The sequence below is a fragment of the Cervus elaphus genome, chromosome 26 (assembly GCF_910594005.1).
Source record: "Cervus elaphus chromosome 26, mCerEla1.1, whole genome shotgun sequence".
NCBI classification, from domain to species: Eukaryota; Metazoa; Chordata; class Mammalia; order Artiodactyla; family Cervidae; genus Cervus; species Cervus elaphus.
In genome coordinates this window covers 19428184-19454177 of record NC_057840.1, presented here as the reverse complement: position 1 = coordinate 19454177, position 25994 = coordinate 19428184, and the positions used below count along the sequence as shown (strand labels likewise).

At 39.8% G+C, this 25994-nt stretch overlaps 1 protein-coding gene and 1 long non-coding RNA gene across 2 annotated transcripts in view; one reads left to right on the top strand and one right to left on the bottom strand.

Moving 5' to 3' along the window:
• Positions 1 to 25994, top strand: part of SGK1 (serum/glucocorticoid regulated kinase 1) — a 111101-nt gene that overhangs the window by 22935 nt on the left and 62172 nt on the right. The window contains exon 2 of the mRNA XM_043888392.1: positions 22041 to 22256. Within this exon, the coding sequence (XP_043744327.1) occupies positions 22041 to 22256 (216 nt within the window). The remainder of the gene's footprint in view (positions 1 to 22040; positions 22257 to 25994) is intronic.
• LOC122684338 lies at positions 7987 to 15791 on the bottom strand. The gene is made up of 4 exons (XR_006337995.1): positions 15776 to 15791; positions 12399 to 12497; positions 9059 to 9141; positions 7987 to 8103 (listed from the first exon to the last, which is right to left on the bottom strand). It is a non-coding gene; the product is annotated as an uncharacterized LOC122684338 (long non-coding RNA).

The window sequence follows — 25994 nt, the reverse complement described above, 5'->3', positions numbered from 1 at the left end:
AGCCAGATGAACTTGTATTGAAGCCATTTAGGTCCTTATCTATTTCAAGTATGACACTTCTAGGGTCTGATATGGTAGCTACCAGTTCCATGGGGTTATCAAACACCTGAAATGTGACTGGTCTGAGTTGAGAGTAAGTTAAAGTACATACCAGAGGTTAAAGACTTTTATGAAAAAAAAAAAAAATAAAGAACATAAAATACTGCATTGATAACTTCATATTGACTACATTTTGAAATGATAATATTTGATTATGTTGGGTTAAATAATTATATGTGCAAGCTCAGTCCCTTCAGTTGTGTCTGACTCTTTTTGACCCCATGGGCTATAGCCCGCCAGGCTCCTCTGTCAGTGGGATTCTCCAGACAAGAGTACTGGAGTGGGTTGCTATGCCCTCCTCCAGGGGTTCCTCCTGATCCAGGGATCAAACCCGCTTCTCTTCTTTACCACCAGTGCCACCTGGGAAGCCAAATAATTATATGATTGAAATTAATTTCCTCTTTCATTTTGCTTTATTTAATGCAGTTAGTGGAACGTTTTAGATTATTGATACTTATGTGGTTCACATTATATTTCTAGTAAACAACACTCCTCTAAACTGTATACTTCCTGAATAGTGAATGTTTATTCAATTATGTATTTGTTTATTTCCCCTAAGGAACACACTAGCTTGTCCATAGTAAAGACTCAGTAAATACCGTTTAAATTCATTGCCATTCTCTAAAGTATTTTTTAAAAGTACTTTGCAATTTTAATACACTTGTCATTTTTAGAGATGTGTAGCCAAAACTCCCCAGTGAAAATAATGGGTGGGGAAGGGGAACAGGTTTTTTCCCCCTTGGCCCCAAGAAGGCTTATGTACAAAACATGTGGTTTGACCATGGCAGACACAGTGGGTCATGACGGATGATTCAGAAGGTTGTTCTGTTTCCAAAACAAGAATTTTTATTGCAGTATGTGGAAGGAGCATTAAGACGAGAGGATCCTTGTGGTTTCTCGCTGTATCTGTGGAAAAAATCTGTGGTTAAGGTTTAAATTAAACTGACATTAAAAGAGCCTTTGTAGTTACAATGTGCATTTTAACATCTGTTGCTATAGCTATACCAACACTGAATATTGTGAGTGATGGTTTAGGAGTGATGGAATAAAAATGTGGTTTCCTGCCTATGATTTTCTAGGGTTGACTTCGTCTTTTTTAATGATGAGATACAGACTAAAGAAAATTATTAAGCACGTAGAAAAGAAAACAGAAAGCAAGAATTATTAAGATTCTAAGCACTTCTGGTATGAGGGAAAAAGTACTTAGGACTTCCCAGCACCACATCTGTAATTTCATGGATTCTTTTGTTTTGGCCAATTTCAGGTTTAGAGCAGTTTTCCTTATGGTTCATGGAGGCTCTCCCATGGCAACCCTGCACACACATTCTCCTCTTTGTTAAGGGACCTTTGAGGATGAACTAAAAAGTATTTTTCATCATAAAATAGTTGGGAATACCTCTTAACCAATTTGTAAAACTGACTGCAAAGATGTTTTGTTTTATGCCCTGGATAAGATGTTTCATTTTAGACTAGTTTTCATTCAATCGACTGTGGCCAATGGGAAAAAAAATCACATTATTGGATTTTCCTCTGAAGAAGCAGAGGGGGGCTGCATCCAGAATTAATAAACACCTCTCTAATATACCATCATCATATGTATTTATGGTAATGATGTTTCTGTTTGTTCCTCAATACTCCTTTGAGCAAGCTCAAAGAACTTTTGCTGAAAATAATTTATTTAATTACGCCAAGCATACTGTATATGACAAGTACTAGGACAAAAAGGTGTTTGTATATTTGTTGTGGTGGTGTAAGTACATTTTGTGGCAAGGCAGCAAGAGGGAATAAATAGGATTCTGAAAAATGTCATACCTGATTCTGCATCTTACTTGCTATGTGACTTTAGGCAGGTCAAGTGGCCTCTCTGAGCCTTAGTATTTTATATATATATAAATATATATGTAAATATAAATATAATATAAAAAATAGGGATGCTGTTGGCCTTGTGGGGTGTTATGCATAAGAGGTGATAACTGCAGAGTGCCTGGGACATAATAGTTCTTCAGTAATAGAAAACTGGTTTTAGTGTATTAAGACATTATTGATGGAATCATTGGTAGAAATTTGAGATCATTTTTACTGAAATAGAGTTTTTATTTGAATGAATGCTGAACATTTATGAATCTAGAATGGGGAAGAAACATCAAACTCAGGTTCTGTAACCTCAGATATTAGCTCACTCACAAATCATGACATTTTACATACTCACTGTATATGAGTATACATATGGCACCAAAAATTCAATGAAAACAAAAACAACCTCTCGAAAGATCATTTGAATTTTAGTGTATTTGATAGCATTTTTTCCCCCTCAGAAACCTAGTGTCTGAGAGGAAGGCAAGAAATTCTATGAAAACTGACTTTAGAAAGAACAGTTAATATTTTTCTGCTTGCTCATTTATATGCAGTAACCAAAATTAGTCATTTAATCACTGTTCTGAAATGATGTTTTCTTTACCAGGCTACTATCTTCTGAAATCAGGTCTGAAAACCCAGGTTAACTAGAAAATTAATGTCAATTACACTTAAGTTTAGAGTAACTTCAAATTCCAAATGAATAAACTTCTTCTAGTCAAGGACTAAAAATATTTTTTTCACCACATGCAAAATCTGGACATTTTTTAATATGTCTGTTAAAAATGTCTTCATTTCCAGGAAAATGAGAGAAAATAATTAAGAGCAGCATGGAGATTTTAGAAGGTGAAAATAGTAGTGAAAATTACATTCAATTCTAAGATTTATGATTTCTCTTCAGATCGATATAAAATAATACGCTTTTAGAAATCCCTTTTTAAAATATTTCAAAGTCTACATTCTTTTGAATTAATATAATTGCATATAATTTAATGAAATAAAAGAGAACAGAAGCAAGATTTTGTTAATCACTATCAGAATACATACAATATCCTTCAAGATAGCTAGACATAGAGACTTTAAACAGGCATAATTTCTGTCTAAGAACTAATGATTAGAGTTAAAAGGTGTCTCATTTTAAATGAGAAAATCCATTATATTCATCTCCAGTGGTAAGCGATGGTTATTATATTGTAATTATATTCTATACTGGCTCCATATTTCAACCAAAGTTGCTGAAGAGTAGGAAAAATAATTACAGCAAGAAATTCTATGAAGTGTACATCAAGGAATGTAAAACTCGAGGGAGAAGTCCTTCATGAGAATGGCTTGCATGCATCAGGGCTGGGTACACAGGGCACACATTTAACATGTATTTTGCAAGCTGATTTCTAAGTCACCTCCTAGCTTTGAAGTGATTTTCATAAGATTCCATCAATAGCATTGAGAGATGTGACAGTTGGCATTAGGCATGACAACATTATAATGCCATTTGTGCATTTCAAAAATTCTTAAAATTCTGGATTCTATGCTTATCTATATAGAATAGAATTTGCTTTTCTGGCTACACTCTCATAGAAAAATTTGTGGAAATTGTACATCGTTAAAGCCATTTGGTCTAGAGATGACACCTAGTTTGGTAAGAAAAACTCTTGCTATTTAAGTTTATAAGTTTCCTAACCTTCTCCAAGTCCTGTTCTGTTACAGAATGGTTGGATGACTTCAGAAAAGCATCAGCTTTATATTTTGCAAAATTAGAACCATGTGAGAAGATTTACTCAGAGGAGGAATATGCAGCTAGGAGATTTGAGTTTAATACAATGGTCCACAAATTAGAAATATTATTTAATGAACCACAGCGAAGCCTGGAAAGAACAGTTATAAGAGCAAATAAAATTTCAAAGAGTAATAAAAGAGCTGTAAAGAAGAGACTAATTTAATGCCTAGAACCAAAGAAAAAAGCATCATTTGGGCACTTCACAGAATGAAAGATGCTCTCCAGGATTTCTGGAAAGCAAAGTCAAGTGGGCCTTAGGAAGCATCACTACGAACAAAGCTAGTGGAGGTGATGGAATTCCAGTTGAGCTATTTCAAATCCTCAAAAAGATGATGCTGTGAAAGGGCTGCACTCAATATGCCAGCAAATTTAGAAAACTCAGCAGTGGCCACAGGACTGGAAAAGGGCAGTTTTCATTCCAATCCCTAAGAAAGGCAATACTAAAGAATGTTCAAACTACTGCACAATTGCACTCATCTCACACGCTAGTAAAGTAATGCTCAAAATTCTCCAAGCCAGGCTTCAACAGTACGTGAACCGAGAGCTTCCAGATGTTCAAACTGAATTTATAAAAGGCGGAGGAACCAGAGTTCAAATTGCCAATATCTGTTGGATCATAGAAAAAGCAAGAGAGTTCCAGAAAAACATCTGCTTCATTGACTACACCAAAGCCTTTGACTGTGTGGATCACAACAAACTGTGGAAAATTCTTAAAGAGATGGGAATACCAGACTACCTTACCTGCCTCCTGAGAAATCTGTATGCAGGTCAGAAGCAACAGTTAGAACTGGACATGGAACAACAGACTGATTCCAAATAGGGAAAGGAGTACGTCAAGGCTGTATATTGTCACCGTGCTTATTTTACTTAAATGCAGAGTACATAGCTTGTGGATGAAGCACAAGCTGGAATTAAGATTGCAGGGAGAAATATCAATAACCTCAGATATACAGATGACACCACCTTTATGTCAGAAAGTGAAGAGGAACTAAAGAGCCTTGATGAAACTGAAAGAGAAGAGTGAAAAAGCTGGCTTAAAACTCAGCATTCAAAAACCGAAGATCATGGCATCTGGTCCCATCACTTCATAGCAAATAGATGGGAAAACAATGAAAACAGTGAGAGACTTTTGGGGTCTCCAAAATCATTGCAGATGGTGACTGCAGCCATGTAGTTAAAAGACACTTGCTCCTTGGAAGAAAAGCTAGGATCAACCTAAACAGCATATTAAAAAGCATCAGTTCAGTTCAGTTCAGTCGCTCAGTCGTGTCTGACTCTTTGCAACCCCATGAATCGCAGCACGCCAGGCTTCCCTGTCCATCACCAACTCCCGGAGTTTACTCAAACTCATGTCCATCGAGTCGGTGATGCCATCCAGCCATCTCATCCTCTGTCGTCCCCTTCTCCTCCTGCCCCCAATCCCTCCCAGCATCAGGGTCTTTTCCAATGAGTCAACTCTTCACATCAGGTGGCCAAAGTACTGGAGTTTCACTTCAGCATCAGTCCTTCCAGTGAACACCCAGGACTTATCTTCTTCAGGATGGACTGGTTGGATCTCCTTGCAGTCCAAGGGACTCTGAGTCATCTAAAACACCATAGTTCAAAAGCATCAATTTTTCGGTGCTCAGCTTTCTTCACAGTCCAACTCTCACATCCATACATGACCACTGGAAAAACCATAGCCTTGACTAGATGGACCTTTGTTGGCAAAGTAATGTCTCTGCTTTTTAATATGCTGTCTAGGTTGATCATAACTTTCCTTCCAATGAGTAAGCATCCTTTAATTTCATGGCTGCAATCACCAACTGCAGTGATTTTGGGGCCCCCAAAAATAAAGTCTGACACTGTTTCCAATGTCTCCCCATCTATTTCCCATGAAGTGATGGGACCAGAGGCATGATCTTAGTTTTCTGAATGTTAAGCTTTAAGCTAACTTTTTCACTCTCTTCTTTCACTTTCATCAAGAGGCTTTTTAGTTCCTCTTCACTTTCTGCCATAAGGGTGGTATCATCTGCATATCTGAGGTTATTGATATTTCTCCCTGCAATTTTAATTCCAGCTTGTGCTTCTTCCAGCCCGTTTCTCATGATGTACTCTGCATATAAGTTAAATAAGCAGGGTGACAATAGATAGCCTTGACGTACTCCTTTCCCTATTTGGAACCAGTCTGTTGTTCCATGTCCAGTTCTAACTGTTGCTTCCTGACCTGCATACAGGTTTCTCAAGAGGCAGGTCAGGTGGTCTGGTATGCCCATCTCTTTCAGAATTTTCCACAGTTTATTGTGATGCACACAGTCGAAGGCTTTGGCATAGTCAATAAAGCAGAAACAGATGTTTTTCTGGAACTCTCTTGCTTTTTTTGATGATCCAGCGGATGTTGGCAATTTGATCTCTGGTTCCTCCGCCTTTTCTAAAACCAGCTTGAACATCTGGAAGTTCACAGTTCACATACTGTTGAAGCCTGGCTTGGAGAATTTTGAGCATTACTTACTAGCGTGTGCCATGAGTGCAATTGTGAGATAGTTTGAGTATTCTTTGGGATTGCCTTTCTTAGGGATTGGAATGAAAACTGCCCTTTTCCAGTCCTGTGGCCACTGCTGAGTTTTCTAAATTTGCTGGCATATTGAGTGCAGCCCTTTCACAGCATCATCTTTGAGGATTGGAAATAGCTCAACTGGAATTCCATCACCTCCACTAGCTTTGTTCATAGTGATGCTTCCTAAGGCCCACTTGACTTCACATTCCAGGTTGTCTGGCTCTAGGTGAGTGATCACACCACTGTGATTATCTGGGTCGTGAAGATCTTTTTTGTACAGTTCTCTGTATTCTTGCCACCTCTTCTTAATATCTTCTGCTTCTGTTAGGTCCATACCATTTCTGTCCTTTATTGAACCCATCTTTGCATGAAATGTTCCCTTGATATCTCTAATTAAAAAGCATAGACACTATTTTACCAACAAAGGTCCATCTAGTCAAAGCTCTGAGCACCGAAGAACTGATGCTTTTGAACTGTGGTGTTGGAGACGACTCTTGAGAGTCCCTCAGACAGCAAGAATATCAAATCAGTCAATGGTAAAAGAAATAAACCCTGAGTATTCATTGGAAGGACCAATGCTGAAGCTAAAGCTCCAATGCTTTGGCCACCTGATGCGAAGAGCTAAGTTACTGGAAAAGACCCTGATGCTGGGAAAGATTGAAGGCAGGAGGAGAAGGGGACGACAGAGGATGAGACGGTTGGATGGCATCACCAACTCGATGGACATGAGTTTGAGCAAGCTCCGGGAGTAGATGATGAACAGGGTAGCCTGGCATGCTGCAGTTCATGGGATCGCAAAGAGTCAGACATGACTGAGTGACTCAGTTGAACTGAACTGATACACGTATACTCATTTCACATACTCACAGAGGGCTCACAGAGGGCTTCCTGGTACTATCATTTGTTGTCTTCTAATTCTTACCACTTTTTAGATAAGTATGATCTACAAAGACAGTCATGAATAAGATATCGGCAATAAAGTGATAATAGAAAATATCCTCCGCAGGGTAGAGATGTCCTCCAGCAGAGAAAGGCCTTTGGAAGACTGAATGAGGCCTCTGTAAGACTAAATGAGACTGGGAGACACTCTTTACCCGGGAGAGCAAAATGATCAAGAACAGAATTGAGGATTCCTAGGAAAATGAGCCAAGCACACCAACCCCACGCCTTTTCATGCTGGTTCTTATTTGTTTCTGGAGGAAAATTACTAGGCGGGCAATAGCTATAATGAGAAGACAGTGATAAGTAAGAATATTAAAGCCTGATAGAATCAAAGAGGCAAAATTAGTACCCATGAATAAAAAACACTTGGTGATAAAATTATAAGTAAATCATTGATCACTCTCTAAGTCAAATAAATGTCAAAAATCAAATAACTGTTGTGGAAATCACTGGCCCAAGGACCTGTTAGAAGTTTTAGAGTAGTTCTCAAGGTCTCCTGCAGTCTCTTAGAAAAAGGAATGGCAACTGGCAAAGAATCAGTCTTACAGACTGAACCCTCAGGGGAATTCTGAGTATAAATGAAGTCCTCCTAGTTCATATACCCATGACAAGTTATTCTCTCCTAACCCTTCTTGTGTGATATTATGGTGAAAAATTCTGTATTTCTCATAATCCCAAGAGGGGACTATACCTCATGGTAATCATCCATGAAAATAAATACTAGCTGGAATCTTTAAAGAGTGCATTCATCATGGTGCCATACAGTATACTGACTCACATGAGAAGTTTGAAGTCAAAATGTGGGGTTCAAGGAGGTAGATACTTCATGGAGTTGTAATTAACCTTCATGAAGATGGTTTTAGAGCCAGGTTTTCAAGTTTGGGTAAGATCTGACCTGCAAAATTGAGAAGAGATGAAGAATAAAAGTCACTCCTATTGACAAGAACATATGAGAATCCAGAAGCTCAACGGTCAAAAAAGGCTCTGTTAAGAAAAGACCAAATAATCTGTGTTGGCTGGTACATGGCAGAAAGGTAGGCGAATCATGCGGAATCAGACAGTAAATGTTACTTGGGCCAGCGCATGGAGAGATTCCAGGTAATAGCTAAACAAAGTGACTTGGCTCTTATTCAGTAGAAAATAAAAAGTCATTGAAGGTACTCAGTAAGGAAGTAATATAATCAACACTGTTTTAGGAAGAAGACACCAGCAGGAAAGTGTAAGGTAAGCTGGAAGGGGGCGAAAGAGAAAGGGAAATGAGTAGGCTGCTGCAGTAGTGTTTAATCACCACTTAACCTATGACTCCTGGGTTCCTAAAGAATATTCCCTACGCTACTGAGCAGAGAAAATGTTCTGTTGAGCTCACTGTCTGCTGACCACAGTTCTTATTTCAGTGAACAGTGTTTCCTTAATACTCAATTCACTAGAGGCAAGCCTAGAATTCAAATTCCTTGTTTTCATATACTCTGAATTTTTGTTTTGTTTTGGTGGATTTATGACCCAAAGTACCCACCAAAATCCATTTTAAAACTTTTATTTCACGTTTTTGAAAAATTCTTTCCTATTTTTTGATTAATTAGGATTAGTTTCTTTTATATCGGAATGTGCGCTTAGTAGCTCAGTCGTGTCCAGCTCTTTGTGACCCCATGGACTGTAGCCCGTCAGGCTCCTCTGTCCATGGGGATTCTCCAGGCAAGAGTACTGGAGTGGGTTGCCATGCCCTTCTTCAGAAGATCTTCCCAACCCAGGAATCGAACCCAGGTCTCCCACAAGGCAGGCAGATTCTTTACCATCTGAGCTACCAGACCAAGTATTTGCCCTATATTTCTTTATGAAATGAAAGTACTTACCTTATTTAACCCTGGACATGGCCAGTCAAATGATTTAACACTTTTTATTATCTTCTGGCACTTGGTGAAGGGTTGAGAGATAGCTGGATTATGGAAAGAAATGAAATTTTGGTCATTATTGATTTTGGATATAAATAAAGACCATAAAATCCAAACTGTAAGAACAATTTGAGTTCAAGCAATTGGACAGTGTTTATGCTACGTGCAGTCTTCATCACACAGTCTGCTCTGTCCTTTGCACAGAGAATAACCTGAATTCCATCTTCTCTTTCCCCAAACAAGGACTGATGTTCAGTTGACATGCATTGGCAAGACATACTGATTCTGAAGTACTGAAATATTTCTATAAGGGTTAGTATAGCCACTATCCAGAGCCTTCTGAGTGTCCTCTCCCTCCAACCAACCCAGCTTGTTCCTGCCTGCCCCAAAGGACCCTTCAAGAACTCTCTACAATCTAAAAGCAAAGAAGTGAAATTGGAACAGCAGGAGCCCCAGACGATCCTGCCTGGGTCCTACGGACAATGCCTCATGCTCTGTGTCCCTGCTGTTCAACTGGTGAAATATTTTGAATTATATCTACCTAAAAGCAACTTTCTTTTCCCAGGGAATTATATTCTTTGCATCTAATTACAATAAGAGTAAACAAATTTTTTTAAAAAACTGCTTACTTTATCTGGAATCCGAGTGTGATGTGTCTCTGCCTCTCAGTTCCGCCTCTCACTAGGTGGATTATTATCTCAGGCTTCTTCATGTGATAAGAGATAGACTGCTGGTATTTCCTCAGGACACTTCCCTAGCATCTGCTATCCAAAAAGTAGAAAATTCTACCTCCCAGTTTCAGTATTAAAAGATTGCAGAGAAGGATTCTGATTGGTTCTGATTAGGTCACATGCCAACTCTTGGACCAATCACCATGGCCAGAGGCATGAAAGTTTAAACAGTTGTCTTTGCCTGAAAGTTATAGATGATGCTCTCCTCATAAAGCTGAAAAGTTTGGTATTTCCTTTTGAGTTTAATTAGGACCATGTTACTATAATGCATTAATATGTATTTCTGGATTATATTCTCCATTCTCAGTTACTTATTTTTCTTTCAACAACACATCGGCTAATGATGCAAAGTATTGCTATCCATGGGCAGATTACAGCATTTCTGGAGAGTGTGGGATCAGTAGGGATAATGTTGTTTGCTGGACTCTCTCTGATTCAAATTCTTTGTTTTAATATTATTATTAGTTTTTTTTCAAATCCCCAGAATTCATCTGTCCTGAAAAAATGTCTTTTTCTCCTTCTCCACTGACACAGATTCATAGTAATGATTATTTTCCTCTGTCTCAATTGTCCTGAGGTTGCAGTGAGTCTTCAGATTTCAGCAGTTTTCATAGGACTTTCAAACATCTGCAATTCATTCTCAATCCCTTCTCCCATCTCCCACAGTTTCAGTACCTCACAAAATTCTTGAACATAGTAAGAGACTTACTAAGTATCTATTTATTAGCTTTGACTCCCTTCTTGTTTTCAGGGAACAGTTAAATCTTAGCATTTTCTTTATAAAACATGAAGTGAGGGAAAAAATAGAATACTGAAATAGAAACCATTACCAATGCAGCACAAGCATCATTTGGAGGAAAACTGTTTTTGCATAAAATTGAAACTGACTGTACTGTGCAATTTCTTTTATAAGAAGATTCGAGGAAGAAGCAGGAACGTCAGGGAGTAGTAATAAGCCCCCATTTTGGATGTTAATCATCCTCCCTTTCATTTAGCACTTGCAATTTAATTAAGGAATGTACACTGTTCAAATAATGAGACTTTCATTCAGTCTGTATCATTGCAATTTAAATGGATTTTCTAACAACTGCCCTTAAGACCATAAGATTATTTTAAGAGCTCTGTGAGGTTATTTTTTTTTTCTTTTCAGTTTATCTAATGGAGGTAATACACAGTTAGGGATGAATGTGACTGGATTGGCAAGCAGAGGGAAAATGTAGTGGGTAAAAACAAATGTCACTTGATCATTTGTTCATTCAACAGCCTAAGCACAGCACACTGTCGAAATAGGAGCTCCAAACTGTCGTAGCAGAACCCAAGGAAGGAATGGCCTTGAATCTGTGATGTGGTTGAAAGGCATGGTGGGGCTTCCCTGCTCCAAGCTCTTCATCTCACAGATAAGGGTAGTGAAGTTAAGTGACTTGCTCACATGACTACAGAGCTAGAATGAGAACCCTGTTGTCCTAAATCAGTTCATTCATTTCTGTAGAAGATTGTTTTTATATCTTAAATGTCTTTTCTGTTCAGTAAATTGTGAGAAAACCCAAATAACTTATAAACTGACTGTTTCACTCCAGAATAACAGGTGACTCAGCAGTGAAGAATCCATCTGCCAGTGCAGGAGATGTGGGTTAAATCCCTGGGTGAGGAAGATACCCTGGAGCGGTAAATGGCAACCCACTCCAGTACTCTTGCCTGGGAAATCCATGGACAGAGGAGGCTGGTGGGCTACAGTCCATGGGGTAGCAAGAATCAGACACAACTTAGGGACTAAACCAGTACCACTAAACCACCACCGTACCTAGATTATTAAGGAATGTAACTGTTGTATGAAATAACAAACCTCTGACACTATATTACATTTGGGGCAGGGAAAGAGATGGATCTGAAGGATGATAAGGCAGCACTCCGAAAGCCGATGCAGATGGCACTTCCACTCTCCCTTCTCCTCTGGGATAACCCCTCCCAGGGCCCCCTCCTGGGTCTGTGCCACCCCCGGTCACCTCCTGCCCTCCTATCCGACACCCCCAGACCACCAAGGCCCCATTCTTTTCACGCTTCATTGTTTTCCCTGACCTTCACCCGGACACAGAGAGCCTAAAAACAAAATATTGTTAAAAATCACTGATGAACCTACATTTTTAAAAAAACTCCCCTGGGTTTAGAAACGCATGTAGAAGATATGCCTCCCCAAGATGCCCTCTGTACACAGTGCTCACTCCTCTAATCGAGGCTGCCTTTCCCCAGGATGTATTCTAACCCATCCAGTTCAGTCACTCAGTCGTGTCCGACTCTGGCGACCCCGTGGACTGCAGCATGCCAGGCCTCCTTGTCCATCACCGACTCCCAGAGTTTACTCAAACTCACATCCATTGAGTCCTGTGTGTGTGTGAATTTGAAGTCAGTTGTGTCCTGGTGGTCCCTAATGATGACAGCTAGCTTTAGCACTGTTTTACAGCTGTTGATTTCCCTGTTGACTCTTAAAGACGATTGCTTCTTATTTTTTCTTCACTATGCCTTAAATGGTATCAGGCTTTAGGCCAACGAAGAAATATTTCTTTATAACTTACTATATGTTGGGATCTGTGCTCTGGGGCATAACAGTGAACCTCTTTCCTTGGAAGCTTCAGCTCAAAGTCAAGGCCGACAGGAAATGGGGAGGGGATGGGCTTAGGAAGAGGGAACACAAAAGAAACTTTGTAAATGCTACATTAATGAATAAATGAGAAAACAGTGTCTTTCTCCTTGTGAAACTCACATTCTAGTAGAAGGAACAGACAAGTAAACCAGAGTGAATGGGTGTTTCCATTTGAACAAATAAATACCCTGGTGGGTCAAGGGGGTGGTGAGAAGTCAAACAATGGCCGACTGTCCTAAGCGTGTGACACTTAGCCAGGCTGACCCAGATGAACAAGGTGGGTTGGAGGGAAGAGTCTGTATCCAGTTAAAGACTTAGGAAACCAGCCTTTAAGACATCTGCAAATTGAATGACATGGTGGAAGAACTGGATGCACTGGGGGCATGATGGGAAAGGAGAATCCAGATCATAGGGGAATTGGTATCCCAGGCCAAGGAGTTTAGACTTTACCATTTAGATGAGTGTTTGTCAATTTTATGTCATCTGTTAGTGGGTCATGAATCGTCAATGGGTTGCATCATTTAATAAGCATTTTAAATGAATATATTAGAATAGAAAATGTCAGGGCATTTCATGTAAAAAATATGTTTGGAGGTAGATCAATTGTTTCAGTTATATCTCTCTACATTATTATATATGTGTATGTGCACAGGATTTTCTTCTCTCCTTTTTTCTCTCTCCACTGTACCTGCAGCTTGTGGGACCTCAGTTCCCCAACCAGGGGTTGAGCCCAGGTCATGGCAGTGAAAGTGTGGAGTCCTAAGCACTTAGGCCACCAGGGACTCTACGGGATTTTCTTATAGCACATCCACCCTCACCAGGTTTGAAAGCCACCGCTGCCATAGTGGGGGAACCACTGAAGAGCTTAAAGCTGGGACGAGATCAGCTTTTGCATTTGGAAAAATGCCATGGTTTCAGTAAGGATGGATTAAAGGGTCAAGGCGATTTAGGGCTTGGCTTGAAGAAATCAGATAAAAGACAATAAAATCATGTGTCTCCGATGGGGAAAAGGCTGTAGATCTGAGAGCTGCCTGATAGACTGATCTGCTGACTCATTCCCCCTTTTCACCTGCAGTGCTACTCTTCTTTTTGGCCGTATCATTTCTTTTCTAATCAATGACTCCTGACTCATCCAGTTACTTGTGTTTTAGACTGGCTCAAATCACCCTTCATACTGCACTGAAAGATACCCTGGACCAGGCCACTCTCCTGCGTTAAGTACTTCAGTGACCACTCAGCACCTCGCGACCCAGCCTTTCTATTAAGCTTCAGTTCCCACCTCTCCTTTTGGCCCTATTTTCAATACATCCCATGCAGATTCTTATCTCTGTGTTTTGGCTTCTGTCATCCTCTCTGCTGGAAGTGTCCTTCTCACTTCAATTCACCTGGCTTCCTTCAACTCAACTTTCAAGACTCAGTTTAACCATCACTTCCTCCAGGAAGCCTTCCTTGATTTCTCCCAATGGGAAAAATGGGCCAAATACCTCCCATTTTTTTCTGACATGCCACTTTATATAAAACTCTCTCAGGACTTGGAACCATAATTATAATAGTTAATATAGTAATCATGTGTTCACCCAGTGCCAGGCACTGAGTTTACTTGCATTATCTCATTTAGTCTTCACAAAACCCTGATGAGATTGGTATTACTATTATCTTCATTTTACAGATGTAGAAGCTGAGCTTTGAGAAGGCTCAATGAGTCGCCTAAGCAGTGATGCTAGGCTTTGCAGCCAGGAAGTGTGGTTCTAGAGCTCATGTTTTTAACTTATTGCTACATTAACACTTACTATGATGTGATAAGCCACAGGCTCCTGGGGTGGTACCCTTTGAAATGCAAGCAACCGCACTCAAAGGTCACTCAAGCAATTCTATTTCTTTGTGTCTCCACCACCCAGCATAATGCCAGGCGGAAGAGTTGAACTTTTGTTAAAACCATTAAATGCTACAGAGTTTGCCAACCAGGTTAACTACTGAGAAGGATCCATTGGATTTGGGAATGAGGTTTGTTGGCATCTCAGTAAAAACTTGTTTTAATGGAATAAGATTCTTTGTCACATTCTTCCCTTTAGTCCCAGAAAATATAAAGTGATCTATAACATTTGTTTGGAGAAGGCAATGGCAACCCACTCCAGTACTCTTGCCTGGAAAATCCCATGGATGGAGGAGCCTGGTAGGCTGCAGTCCATGGGGTCGCTAAGAGTCAGACACAACTGAGCGACTTCACTTTCACTTTTCACTTTCATGCATTGGAGAAGGAAATGCATGAAACCACTCCAGTGTTCTTGCCTGGAGAATCCCAGGGACGGCGGAGCCTGGTGGGCTGCCATCTATGGGGTTGCACTGAGTCGGACATGACTGAAGCGACTTAGCAGCAGCAGCAGCATAACATTTGTTTAACGGATAAATTGCAATGGGTTGAAGAGTAAATTAGAGGTAAAGAGATGGAGATGATGTTTTCATGCAGCTTAGCTAAGAAGGAAAAGGGCTGCAGTGGTGGTGAAAGGGTTTTTAGAACCAGGAGGTTGGTGGGTGAAAAGGTGGTCTTAATGTGTTTAGTTAGTTTGATGGCTTTTTAGAGATATTGCAAGAACAATATGCTAGGAGACAGTAGCCAAGAAAGAAGTAAAAAATTCTGGAACAGGGGACTATCAGAGGAGCCAAAGCATGTGTGGGTGGGTTAGCTGTGGCCAGGCTAGCCAGGTTCTTTCCGGGGGATCAGCCCAGCCTTGCCATTTTCGCTGAGTCTTATGCTTTCAATTCAAAAAGCAAATGGCACATACTGTTCCTTACAGATATTACCTGAAATAATTCCCTCCTACTTCCTCTTTTTTCTTTTTGTCTTTTTTCTTTTAATTTTTTCAGTCCAAGAAAGACTAATTCAAACTAAAATCTCAGTCCCAGAACTTAAAGGACTGAGAAAAACTTCACCTCCATTTCCAAAGAATGACTCAGGTCAGTGAATTCTGAGTTGTGGTGGGTGGGGTGGGGTGGGGTGGGGTGGGGTCCTCAATAGGGAGGAAGAAGAAGGGGATTTACAGAGCTGAAGTGTAAGGACTGTGTTTGGTGTTGAATCCTCACAACCTCATGCTGGTAGAAAGGGGAAGGCAGGCAACTGTATCAGGAGATACAGCTGTATCAGGAGATCAGGAGATCTGAGGGTGTTGGTAGCCGCGTAGAACAGACGGAGAGATGTGGGCCTTCTCATTGCTGCCTCTTCCCCCTAGCCCTCCCCACCACCCCACCCCTAGCCTAGGCCTGGGGAAACACAGGGGTAGACCCTGAGAATCTAGAACAGGATGCAGTTACCTCGGTCAGTGCTGAGAAGAAAGGACCGGGAAGTCCCAAGGGTGATGGCATGAAAGGATGGGGAATTCCAGAAGCCACTCTGTCTTCTCATGGAGTCTGCTCTGCGGAGCTGTTGCCTTGTAAGGGAAATAGTTATTATGCAGAGCATATGTGATTGAGGATGGTAGCAAAGTAGTGTTAAGATGTATAAAGGAATAAATATAGTTACTGTCAAAATAATCAACCAATTCCTGTTTCTATTGCCCACTATTTAAGCCCCAAGGCTAGCATCTGTGGAATCAAAAAGGAGCCTGAGATGTTGTCCTCACCGTTATGCTCCAGTTAGACAGATGACACAGGATAAAAACCAGTGAGCATCAAAGTCCCTTTTTTTTTTTTTATTAAAAAATTATTTATTTATTTAGGATGTGCTGGATCTTCTTCGTTACTGCTTGGGCTTTTCTCTAGTTCCAGCGAGTAGGAGTTATTCTCTAGTTGTGGTGCACAAGCTTCTCATCACAGTGGCTTCTCTTGTTGCAGAGCACAGGCTCTCTCGGGCTTCGGTAATTGTGGCTTCCAGGCTCCAGAGTGCAGGTTCAGTCGTTGTGACACACAGGCTTAGCTGTTCCGAGACACGTGGGATCTTCTCGGACCTGGGATCGAACCCGTGTCTCCCGCATTGGCAAGCAGATTCATTACCACTGAGTCACCAGGGAAGCACCAGAATACCATAGTTTTATATAAGCAATAAACACTACAGATGTTCAAAGAAAATAAAGCTAGATGATGACCACAAATAGCTGAAGTGAAGAAATCAGATTATTATCACTGACCTTGTCTCACAGCACTGTTATATTTTAGGACTCATGCTGTGAAGCAGCCCCAGGCACCAAAGGGAGAGGAATTTGCCTTCCAGGATCCTTCTCCTGAATTACATTACTGTCACAACCAGCCTGTTGGCAGGCACCCCTCTGGAAAAGGAATAGGTATGGAGATCTTTTTCCATAATCAGTTGAATTATTCAAATAATTTTACTGGGAAAGCTTGCTTGAATATATCTGAATTGAAGATTATGGTGGCATCATATAAACAAAGTCAGTTTTCTATAATAAAAAACACCCCTCCGGAAATTGCCAAAGTGTGTCCAACATCAAGTTCTCTTAGATTTAAAGGAAAAGACAGCTCTTCACTCCCAACAAACAAAAGGAAAGATGCTGCCTTGTGAATTCACAGATAAGTACCTGAACACTCTATAATGGTTCTGCATCAGTTGACATCATTATCGGCTAAACATATTAAATTAAGAATAATATCTGTTTACTATTTTGTAATGGGAAAAAAGCACTAGTGGAAAATCCCTCAAAGCTGGCCAATCTCTTTAATCCCATCTGGTGATTTTCTAGTCAGGGATTATTGCTTGTAGAGATTTGTTTTTTTCACATAAAGAAATTAACAAAACCAGGACAGACTGATTTAGCTAAGAAATTGGCTTAATACTTAGCATACACATTGTTCAGCAAGAGTAGCTGCGAGGTTAAAAGAAAGGCCTTACTCTTTGACCCTGCTGTCTGGGGAGGTAATTGCTGCTTTAAAAATCTGGTGCAGTTTGGAGACCAGGCTTCCAGAAGCCCCAAGTGAGGGAGTTCTTGACTGGTCCAGGGACAGAGGGATGTCTCACCCCCAGCCTGTGTTTGTTTACAAGGCTAGCCACAAACGGGTGTGTGGCTCTGAATAAAACCAGGGCCAGGTGGCCTCGGAGCCGGGCCGGCAGCCTGTATCCGGGCATTGATTTTCCTCACACACGCAGCTGCTCCCGTTTTCCGAGCGCCATTGTGACAGGTCTCTGCGGGGCTCCCCAAGCCACTGGCTGTCAGCGACTCCCGGCAGCAGCGCAGTGCATCGCCCGAAGGAACACAATGGGCCGCTTGAAGCTGGAAGTCCCTCGGGGCCGGGAGCGGCCCCGCACTCAGCAGTTTCGGAGGGCACCTTGCCGGCGTCCGAGGCCGGACGGAGGGCCGGGGTCCTCGCCGCCGTCCAGCCGTTCGCTCAGACTCAAGCACACGTCGTCAGCCGCGTCACGGATCAGGCCGAGAGAGACCACTTGGGAGGCCCCAGAGCAATGCAATGTGTAACGGAGCAGTGCGGAGGGGCGGGCGGAAGCCGGGGTGAGGGCTTAGCCAGAGGGGATAAACCACTTCTAGACAAGGCGGGCGATTGCTGCCAGTCACCGTCCTGTTACCAAATGTATTACTTTGTCTATTTTTATAACACCTTTCCGCCTTAACGGCTCTGGAGAAAGGGAGTAGTCATAAACTTTCCTCTCCACATCCTCTGTAGAAAGATAAGGAGGGTCCTAGTCACGCGTCGGTGAGACTCTCCCAGGGGGTTACTTTGTTGAAGGTCATTTGGAATCAGAGACCTTCCTAAAGAAATGTCACCCCACCCACTCCCTGCCCCCGGGGCGAGGTGGTGTTAAGCCTCCAAACACTCCCTCTGAGAAGACTTGAGGAAATCATATATTCAGTGAGTTTACTTGAAATATAATAGATTCTAATAACCAAAGCCCCAAGGATATGACACATGCATCACAAGTAGATCCTGGCAAGTCACTGGGCTTTTTCCCTGGAAGACTTCGGCAGAATGTGGCTATTGGTTTCAAGTCTCCAACTCACCACCTTCACAGCTTCTCTTTCCCCAGAAATCCCATAAAATTAAAATTGAGTCCTCCCACCCACTATGAGCCTGATCATTCTTCTCTGCTTTACATCTCCCCTTATTATTTATTTAAATAATTTATTCCCTTAATAAATAAATTTATTCTTGTAGTCATAAGTCGAGCTCCATGAGGGTAAGTTTTGGGGGATCTGACTTGCAAATTTTCAATGACTAGATTATGCCTGACTCGTAGCTGGTCTCCAACAGTGAGTGATAAACCCGTGAGTAGAAGTTACTGGATTCTTTTTAAGTTAGAAGATACCAAATCATTTTATTTCTACTTCATAGCATTCTATTTCAAACATACTCTACTTGAAAGAATAACTTCAAGGGTCAAGCAGTGATCTTTGAAGGTGTAGGGTATATTTAACTAGGACTTTATTTGGGCATCATTGTTTGCTTGGGGATTTTATTTGTGTATTTGTTCATTTTTTTAATTTAAATTTAAAGAACCCTTAGCAAGGCATGCACTCCTAGTTTGCCACAATCTCCAACACTCCCTATCTTTATACCCTAGTCTTAAGGCTTTACATGTTTCCTGTTCTTGCCAGCCTCTGAAGGCACTGAGTTTGCCAACTTTTATCCTAGTAGAAACTGACTTGCTTAAACTAAGATGTGTAGTTTTTCCTACCTAATAATTCACATTGTGACTTTGGGCAAATTGCTAAGATCTTTGGGTCTCTTTCAACTCTCGAATTATCAACCCTGAATATTCACTGAACTGATGCTGAAGCTGAAGCTCCAATACTTTGGCCACCTGATGCAAAGAGCCAGCTCATTGGAAAAGACCCTGATGCTGGGAAAGATTAAAGGCAAGAGAAGAAGGGGGCAACAGAGGATAACATGGTTGGATGGCATCACTGATTCAATAGACATGAGTTTGAGCAAATTCTGGGAAATGGTAAAGAACAGGGAAGTGTGGAATGCTGCAGTCAAAGGGGTTGCAAAGAATCAGACTTGATTGAGCAACTGAAAAACAACAACAAATGGGTTGTTTGACAGCCCATGCTCAGTCATCTAAACTATTTTGGAAATTCTTAGCTGCTGTCAAATAAAATGACAATCCTTTATGTGACTCTTAATCCCTATGATTTCTAACATACAAAATTTCACAGATCATTTGTATTCTCTGGAGTGAGATGTCTCTAAATTCTTGTCCCTTTATAAGCCCCCCCCCTTTTTTTTTCTATAACTTAATGAAAAGTTAGATTCAGTCACATGGAAATTCTTCCACTATACACTGAGCAACTGTAAGACCATATTGCATAAGGCTTAGTCTAGATATCATGGTCCATAAATATGAAACTTATATTTCAATACACCTAGATTCTTAGGAAGGTCATACAAATTTATATGATGATAAATCTGTTTAAAATTCTAATCATAGTAACCCCTAAGTTAAATCTACTTGGCAAAAGAGACATTGAAAGTCAGCCAGAATAGATTGATATTAAAATAAAAGGTTGGCAACTAATCAGAAATGGTTACCAAACTTCAAGCTCAAATCTCTCTGAAGAATAAGAATAAAAATTATTTTCCGTCTCTAATGAAATTTAGTACTTTTTAGATTGATCAAAAACACATTTGGTACTATCATCAGGAAGAAAGGTTCTACTGTAGTCTTTGAGAGTTTCATTTAGACTTTCATTAGTGAATCAAACACTTTGAATGCACCCACTAACATGCTTATGGGACCCCAGAGTGCAAGAAATACTGATGGAAATCGTCCCAATGTTAACATTAGGATAGTAAATGTAAAAAGATTATTTTAAATGGCATTTAAAAGAATATCTATACATAAAACAATTAAAAGATCCATATATAACCAAAGAAAGAAATATGGTGACTTTATTTGCTTGAGATTCTTATATACTTTAAAAGAAATTATTCTTTAAAAAAAATTAAAGAACAGGACACTATAAAAAGAAGGAGAACTAAGGCATCCATGATCTTAACAGGAAACATATCAGTTTCTATTTTGCCTGTTACTTTCTTGCTTTGTCTATAGCTTTGGCTATAGATAGTACATGTATTTTTACATTTGCAATTATAGTGATTGAACAATTCTGTATTTGGCTTTTTTCGTATAATTGCCTTCTAAACATTTTTCATGTTGCCGCAGGGTCCTCACAATATTTATTTTTAGTGATGGCATAATATTCCATCAAATTGCTTAAACATTCTTATGCTATTGCAATTTTAGTTTATTCTCAGTATTTAAAAAATTTTTTTTAAAAATCTAGTTGTCAGCATTACTGACTAAAATTTAGTACCATGATTTTATTTTTTTTCATCCTTTTAGTATACACTATTTTCACCAATTGTTTGACTGTAAAAGAACCCTCTGGAGTTTCAAAGAACATGAAAAAGACGTATTAAATCAGGATAAATTTCAAGCACTTGATGACAAGTCATAAAGTACTCCACCACTTGTTAAAACTGCATGCTTGTAAAGCAGTAGACTCTGGATTCAGGATGCTGGGTCCTGCCTTTGCTTGACACGAGTATTGTGTGTTGGGGAAACTTGCTTCATTTTTCTGTGCCTCTGTCTTCTCATCTGCAAAATGGGATTAGTAATAGTACCTGTAAGACTATTCAGGTCTATTACTTACTATTCAGACTATTCAGTCTTACTATGTAAGACTATTCTGAGGATTAAACAAAACTCTGCCTGTTAAATACCTAGAACAATGTCTTTCATATTTAAAGTGCTATATAAATGTTATCCTTTAAAATTATTTATTTATTTTTTAAAATTTTGACTGCACTGTGTCCTCTTTTTTGAAGTACATAGGCGTTCTCTAGTTGTGGTGTGTGGACTTAGTTACCCCTTGACATGCAGGACCTTATTTCTTCAACCAGGGATTGAATCCTCATCCCCTTCATTGGAAGGTGGATTCTTAATGACTGGACCATCAGGGAAATCCCATAAATTTTATTCTTTTAATGTTAGAATAGCTTTACTTTTTTTTTTTTTCTCTACAAGAATTCTACATGAAAGTAAGGGAAGTGGTGAGTTTTAAAACTTTAAGAAAAATAATAAGTGAGATAATTTCCTAGCCAGGAGCAACATTTTTTATAATCACGTTTTTACAGTAGTGAAATATGTATTAATTCATTTAGCAGCAGTTAGATCCTAAGCTCTGGCATTAGTGTTTTCTCTGGTTACAATACCTAGCAATTCACCTCAGACATTTGTGACTATCATTCTGTTAACATAAACTTAATAGTAAGAGTCAACGTAAAATAGGCACCGTTTACTTAACACTGTGTGCCAGGCAAAACACTTGAACATTTTCAAATATTTTAACATCTGGCTCAACAACCTCGGGGGAAATTTTATTCCCCGAATCTTACAGATGGGGAGACAGTCTCAGTAAGTTGAAATGATCAGCCAAAACCACACACTCTGGGTAAGTGAGTAGCCAGCATTGATGGATTCAGAATAAGACCCAACAGAGAGGTGGAGAGACTCCTTTCAAGAGTGTCCATCCCACCAAATTTCCTGCCAAAGCCCTGTTAGACATCAAAGTAGGTAAAACACACTTTTTCTTTCCTTTGCACATTGTAGGTACGAAGATGGATCAAGAGCCCAATGGTCAGTGTGGACAAGCATCAGAGTCCCAGCCTGAAGTACACGGGCCCCTCGGCGGTGCACGGGCCACCAGGGGAACCAGACTTTGAGCCTTCCTTGTGTCAGACGTGCCTGGGAGACCATGCTTTCCAAAGAGCGGTTCTCTCTCAGGAGAAGGAGTCGTGCTCGTGGGAAACTCAATCCGGGTGTGAAGTAAGTTTGCTGTGGATCCATTCTCCTGAAAGGATTCTAGGTCTTTGTGTGTGTGTGTTTTGTATCCGTTCCAGAGTATGCTTTGAAATTTTTTTTTTTTTTTAATGCACATTTGTAAAGCTTTTGAGGAGAACATAGAATCGTGGCCTGTGTTAGCTCATTGTACTAGCTATTTTTTCAAAAGACTTTACTTTTTTGAGCAATTTTCGGTTCAAAGCAATGCTGAGCGGAAGGTGTAGAGATTTCCCATACATTCCATACCCCCAGACATAGAATCTCTCCCACTAGCAGCTTCCTCACCAGAGTGGAATATTTGTTACAACTGATGAACCTACACGGACACATCATCATAGTTAGTTGTGTTCATAGCTTATACAAGGGTTCACTCTTGATGTTGCACATTGTGTGGGTTTGAACAAATGTATAATGATGTGTATCCATCATTACAGTATCATATGGAATAGTTTGTGCTCCACTTAAGCATCCCTCTCTTCTCCCAACTACTGGTCACGCATGGATATTTTTGCTCTCTCCATTGTTTTGTCTTTCCCAGATGCCACCCATTGGAATCGTCCAATAGGTTGTCTTCATTTTTTATGCTATTCCAAGATTGATACAGCAATGTTTTGGTCAACTAGAGGTTGCTCCTAAGTTGTTTGATTGCACAGAGATCAATTCTTGTATGATGCAGGAAATATAACAGTCATCTAAAGTTTGTAACCACCACTGAAATATTTTTTGCTTAACATGGTTTGACCCATAACAGAGAACTTTATCAATAAGTTTTCATATATACTTATATTTTTATTTTTCTATACCACTCCATGAGGTTTTTTTTTCAGTGGTAGTAGGGGGTGGGAGTTGGTATAATAATTTCTCTTTTTCAAAAAAGCCAAATAACTGACTTATTTCATAGTTCTAAGATTTCAAAGATTTAATATTGTATTTTTAACTTAAAACTCAGTCTTATTTATTTTGACTTTTTAAACCATCAGATTATATATTTATATTATTACCAACTTACTGACATAAAAACATAACAGTAAGAAAACAGGATGTGTTAATACAATGTACAATTAATTGCAAATAATCTTCTACTATATTATTTCAAGTTAGTGCATCGTAAGATGATGTTAATAACTCCTCCTTCCTTTTTTTTTAAAGCCAGCAATTTGCAGAGATAAAGAAATCAATTTAACTGCTAAAAAATAAAGATAAAAAGGCTTGAATCTGAATTCCTTTTAACCCTGAGAGAGGTAGTATCTTTGAAGCTGTTACCTCATGAAAAAGTAAGACCCTTCTTTCTAGAGTTACTGGAAATATCAGATGAGATACATATACAATATTTCATAATCTATAAAGTGCCATGCAAATAGAAACCATTATTACTTATGTTTGCTGATGCGCATGTTAGCTAAGCCTGTAAATCTGTAACACTGAATTAGACTTCCATGCGGAGGTTCGAAGTTTGCTGATCTACTAACATTTATCACAAGGCATTTATTGTTTCCCCTCATGAAGGAAATGGCAACCCACTCTAGTATTCTTGCTTAAGAAATCCCATGGACAGAGGAGCCTGGTGGGCTGTAGTCCATGGGGTCGCAAAAGAATTGGACAGGACTTACCAACTAAAATAGCAACAACAACAAATTTGTTGTTTAGTTAGTCACTGGTTCAACTCCATGTTAGTCATAAAAGGCAATAAATAGATTTTAAATGCAAAGATTGGCAAACTTTTTCTGTAAAGATTCAGAGAGCAAATACTTTAGGCTTTCTAAGACATATAGTCTCTGTCACTCTGATTTAGCTCTGCTCTTGGAGGAAAAGCAGCCATAGATAACACACAAATGAATGGGCCTGACTGTGTTCGAATAAAACTTTTATTTACAAAAACATGCGGCTGGTCCACCAGCCATACTTTGCAGACTCTTGGACTCTTAGTGTTTAAAAAGAGTTTGCCAAATCGTTAGAGTCTAAAGAACTATTCATTACTCAAAGGCAGAGAGAGAGCTCTGCAAATCCTATATAGAGCACAAATGGCTAGTCCTAAATGTTTACTGGAGGGCCTACTATAAGGCCCAGCAGTTGGGAGGAGAGCTAAGTTAATGAATAAATGAAATTCCACTCAAGAAGAAACAATAAACAAAGAACTAGAAGGGATTTTTCTTTTACTTTATCCAGGATTATAGGTGACTCAGTCTCCAATTTGCAATAGATTACCTGGTTTTGACTCGGGCTTCCCTGGTGGCTCAGTGGTAAAGAATCTGCCTGCCAATGCAGGAGACATGGGTTCAACCCCTGAGAAGATCACCTGGAGAAAGAAATAGCAACCTACTCCAGTATTCTTGCCTGGGAAATCCCATGGGACAGAGGAGTCTGGCGGGCTATATAGTCCATGGGGTCACAAAAAGTCAAACATAACTTAGAGAGTAAAGAGCAGCAACCTGGTTCTGACTAGGTGGGTTTTTTTTTAAATGTCATCACAAACCAAAGAGACACTTGTATTTTGACAGTCTAAAAATGAATCTAGGTACTTCTCTGAAAGTCTAGCGGCTAAGACCACGGTTCTACTCCCAGGTCCATGGGTTCAATCCCTGATCGGGGAACTGAGATTCTACAAAAAAAATGAAAAAGGTGAGTCTATACTTTGTGTCCTTTAGGAACTGAACCCTGAAATAGTTCCTTGAGAAGGCACCTCTGTCCTTTTAGGAAGTAGAGATGTGTGCTGAGGAGATGGAGAGTTTGTTAGATGCAGAGGCCTGGTAGTGAGTGTCTCCAGTTGTCCCCAACAACTCCCGATGTGGATTATCTTAAGCAAGTCATCAATTCATCCTTCCTGCTCAATGTCCCTTCCTATGAAAACTGAGATTATTCATGCTTGCCATCAAGATTCTTCCTTGGAGTTTCTTGGTACTTTGCAGATGAGATGGGGTTTAAAAAGTCTTCCGTAAACATAAATTTACATATAGTGTTCTGGAGTCAAGCAACCCACATTCTGCTATAGCTCTGCCCCAAGGTCAATATGTGAACTTGAACATGTCACAAAAGCTCTTAAACACTGTATGATTGGCCTAACCTAATTAACTCTAAAGCCCTTTTTAGTCTGAAATCTTGTGGTTGGAATTTGATGACCTATAAATGAGAAAAAACAATGCTTGATGTATAAAGATAAAGCATAGAAAATGAGGTGAGAAGATTTCAAATAAATAAGAAAGCAAACAAAGCACAAGAGTTTTATGAATAATTGTGAGGGTTTTTTTTTTTCCTGACTTTAAAAATAGTACAGCCTAAATGTTACCTTTAATGGCCAAAATATCACTAAAATATATACTGCTATTAATTTGTGCCAGGTCTTGCCAATTGTCTAGTTAGTAGCCTTTAAACCTGTCTCTTCCATGGAAGAAACTGGGATATACGTACTGACAGTAAATCACTTAGAAAAACAATATCGTGATGTTACTAGTAGCGCTGTCTGAAAATGGACTGTTTATTAAACAGACCTTCCTGGGAATGAGATGGGAAAAAGATAACATGGAGCTGTGTATGCTGTTACTGAATATGCATGCCAGAGGAACTCAAGTTGAAGTCAACTTTTAGTTCCTAAAGAGATGGGAACCATACTAGGTTTTCAACGGGTGCATGCTGACTAAGCATAATTATAAATTCTATTCTGCACCTTCTCTCTCACAGCACCTCCATTATCCAGATCATCCTAGCTGGAAAACAAGAAAGGAGTGT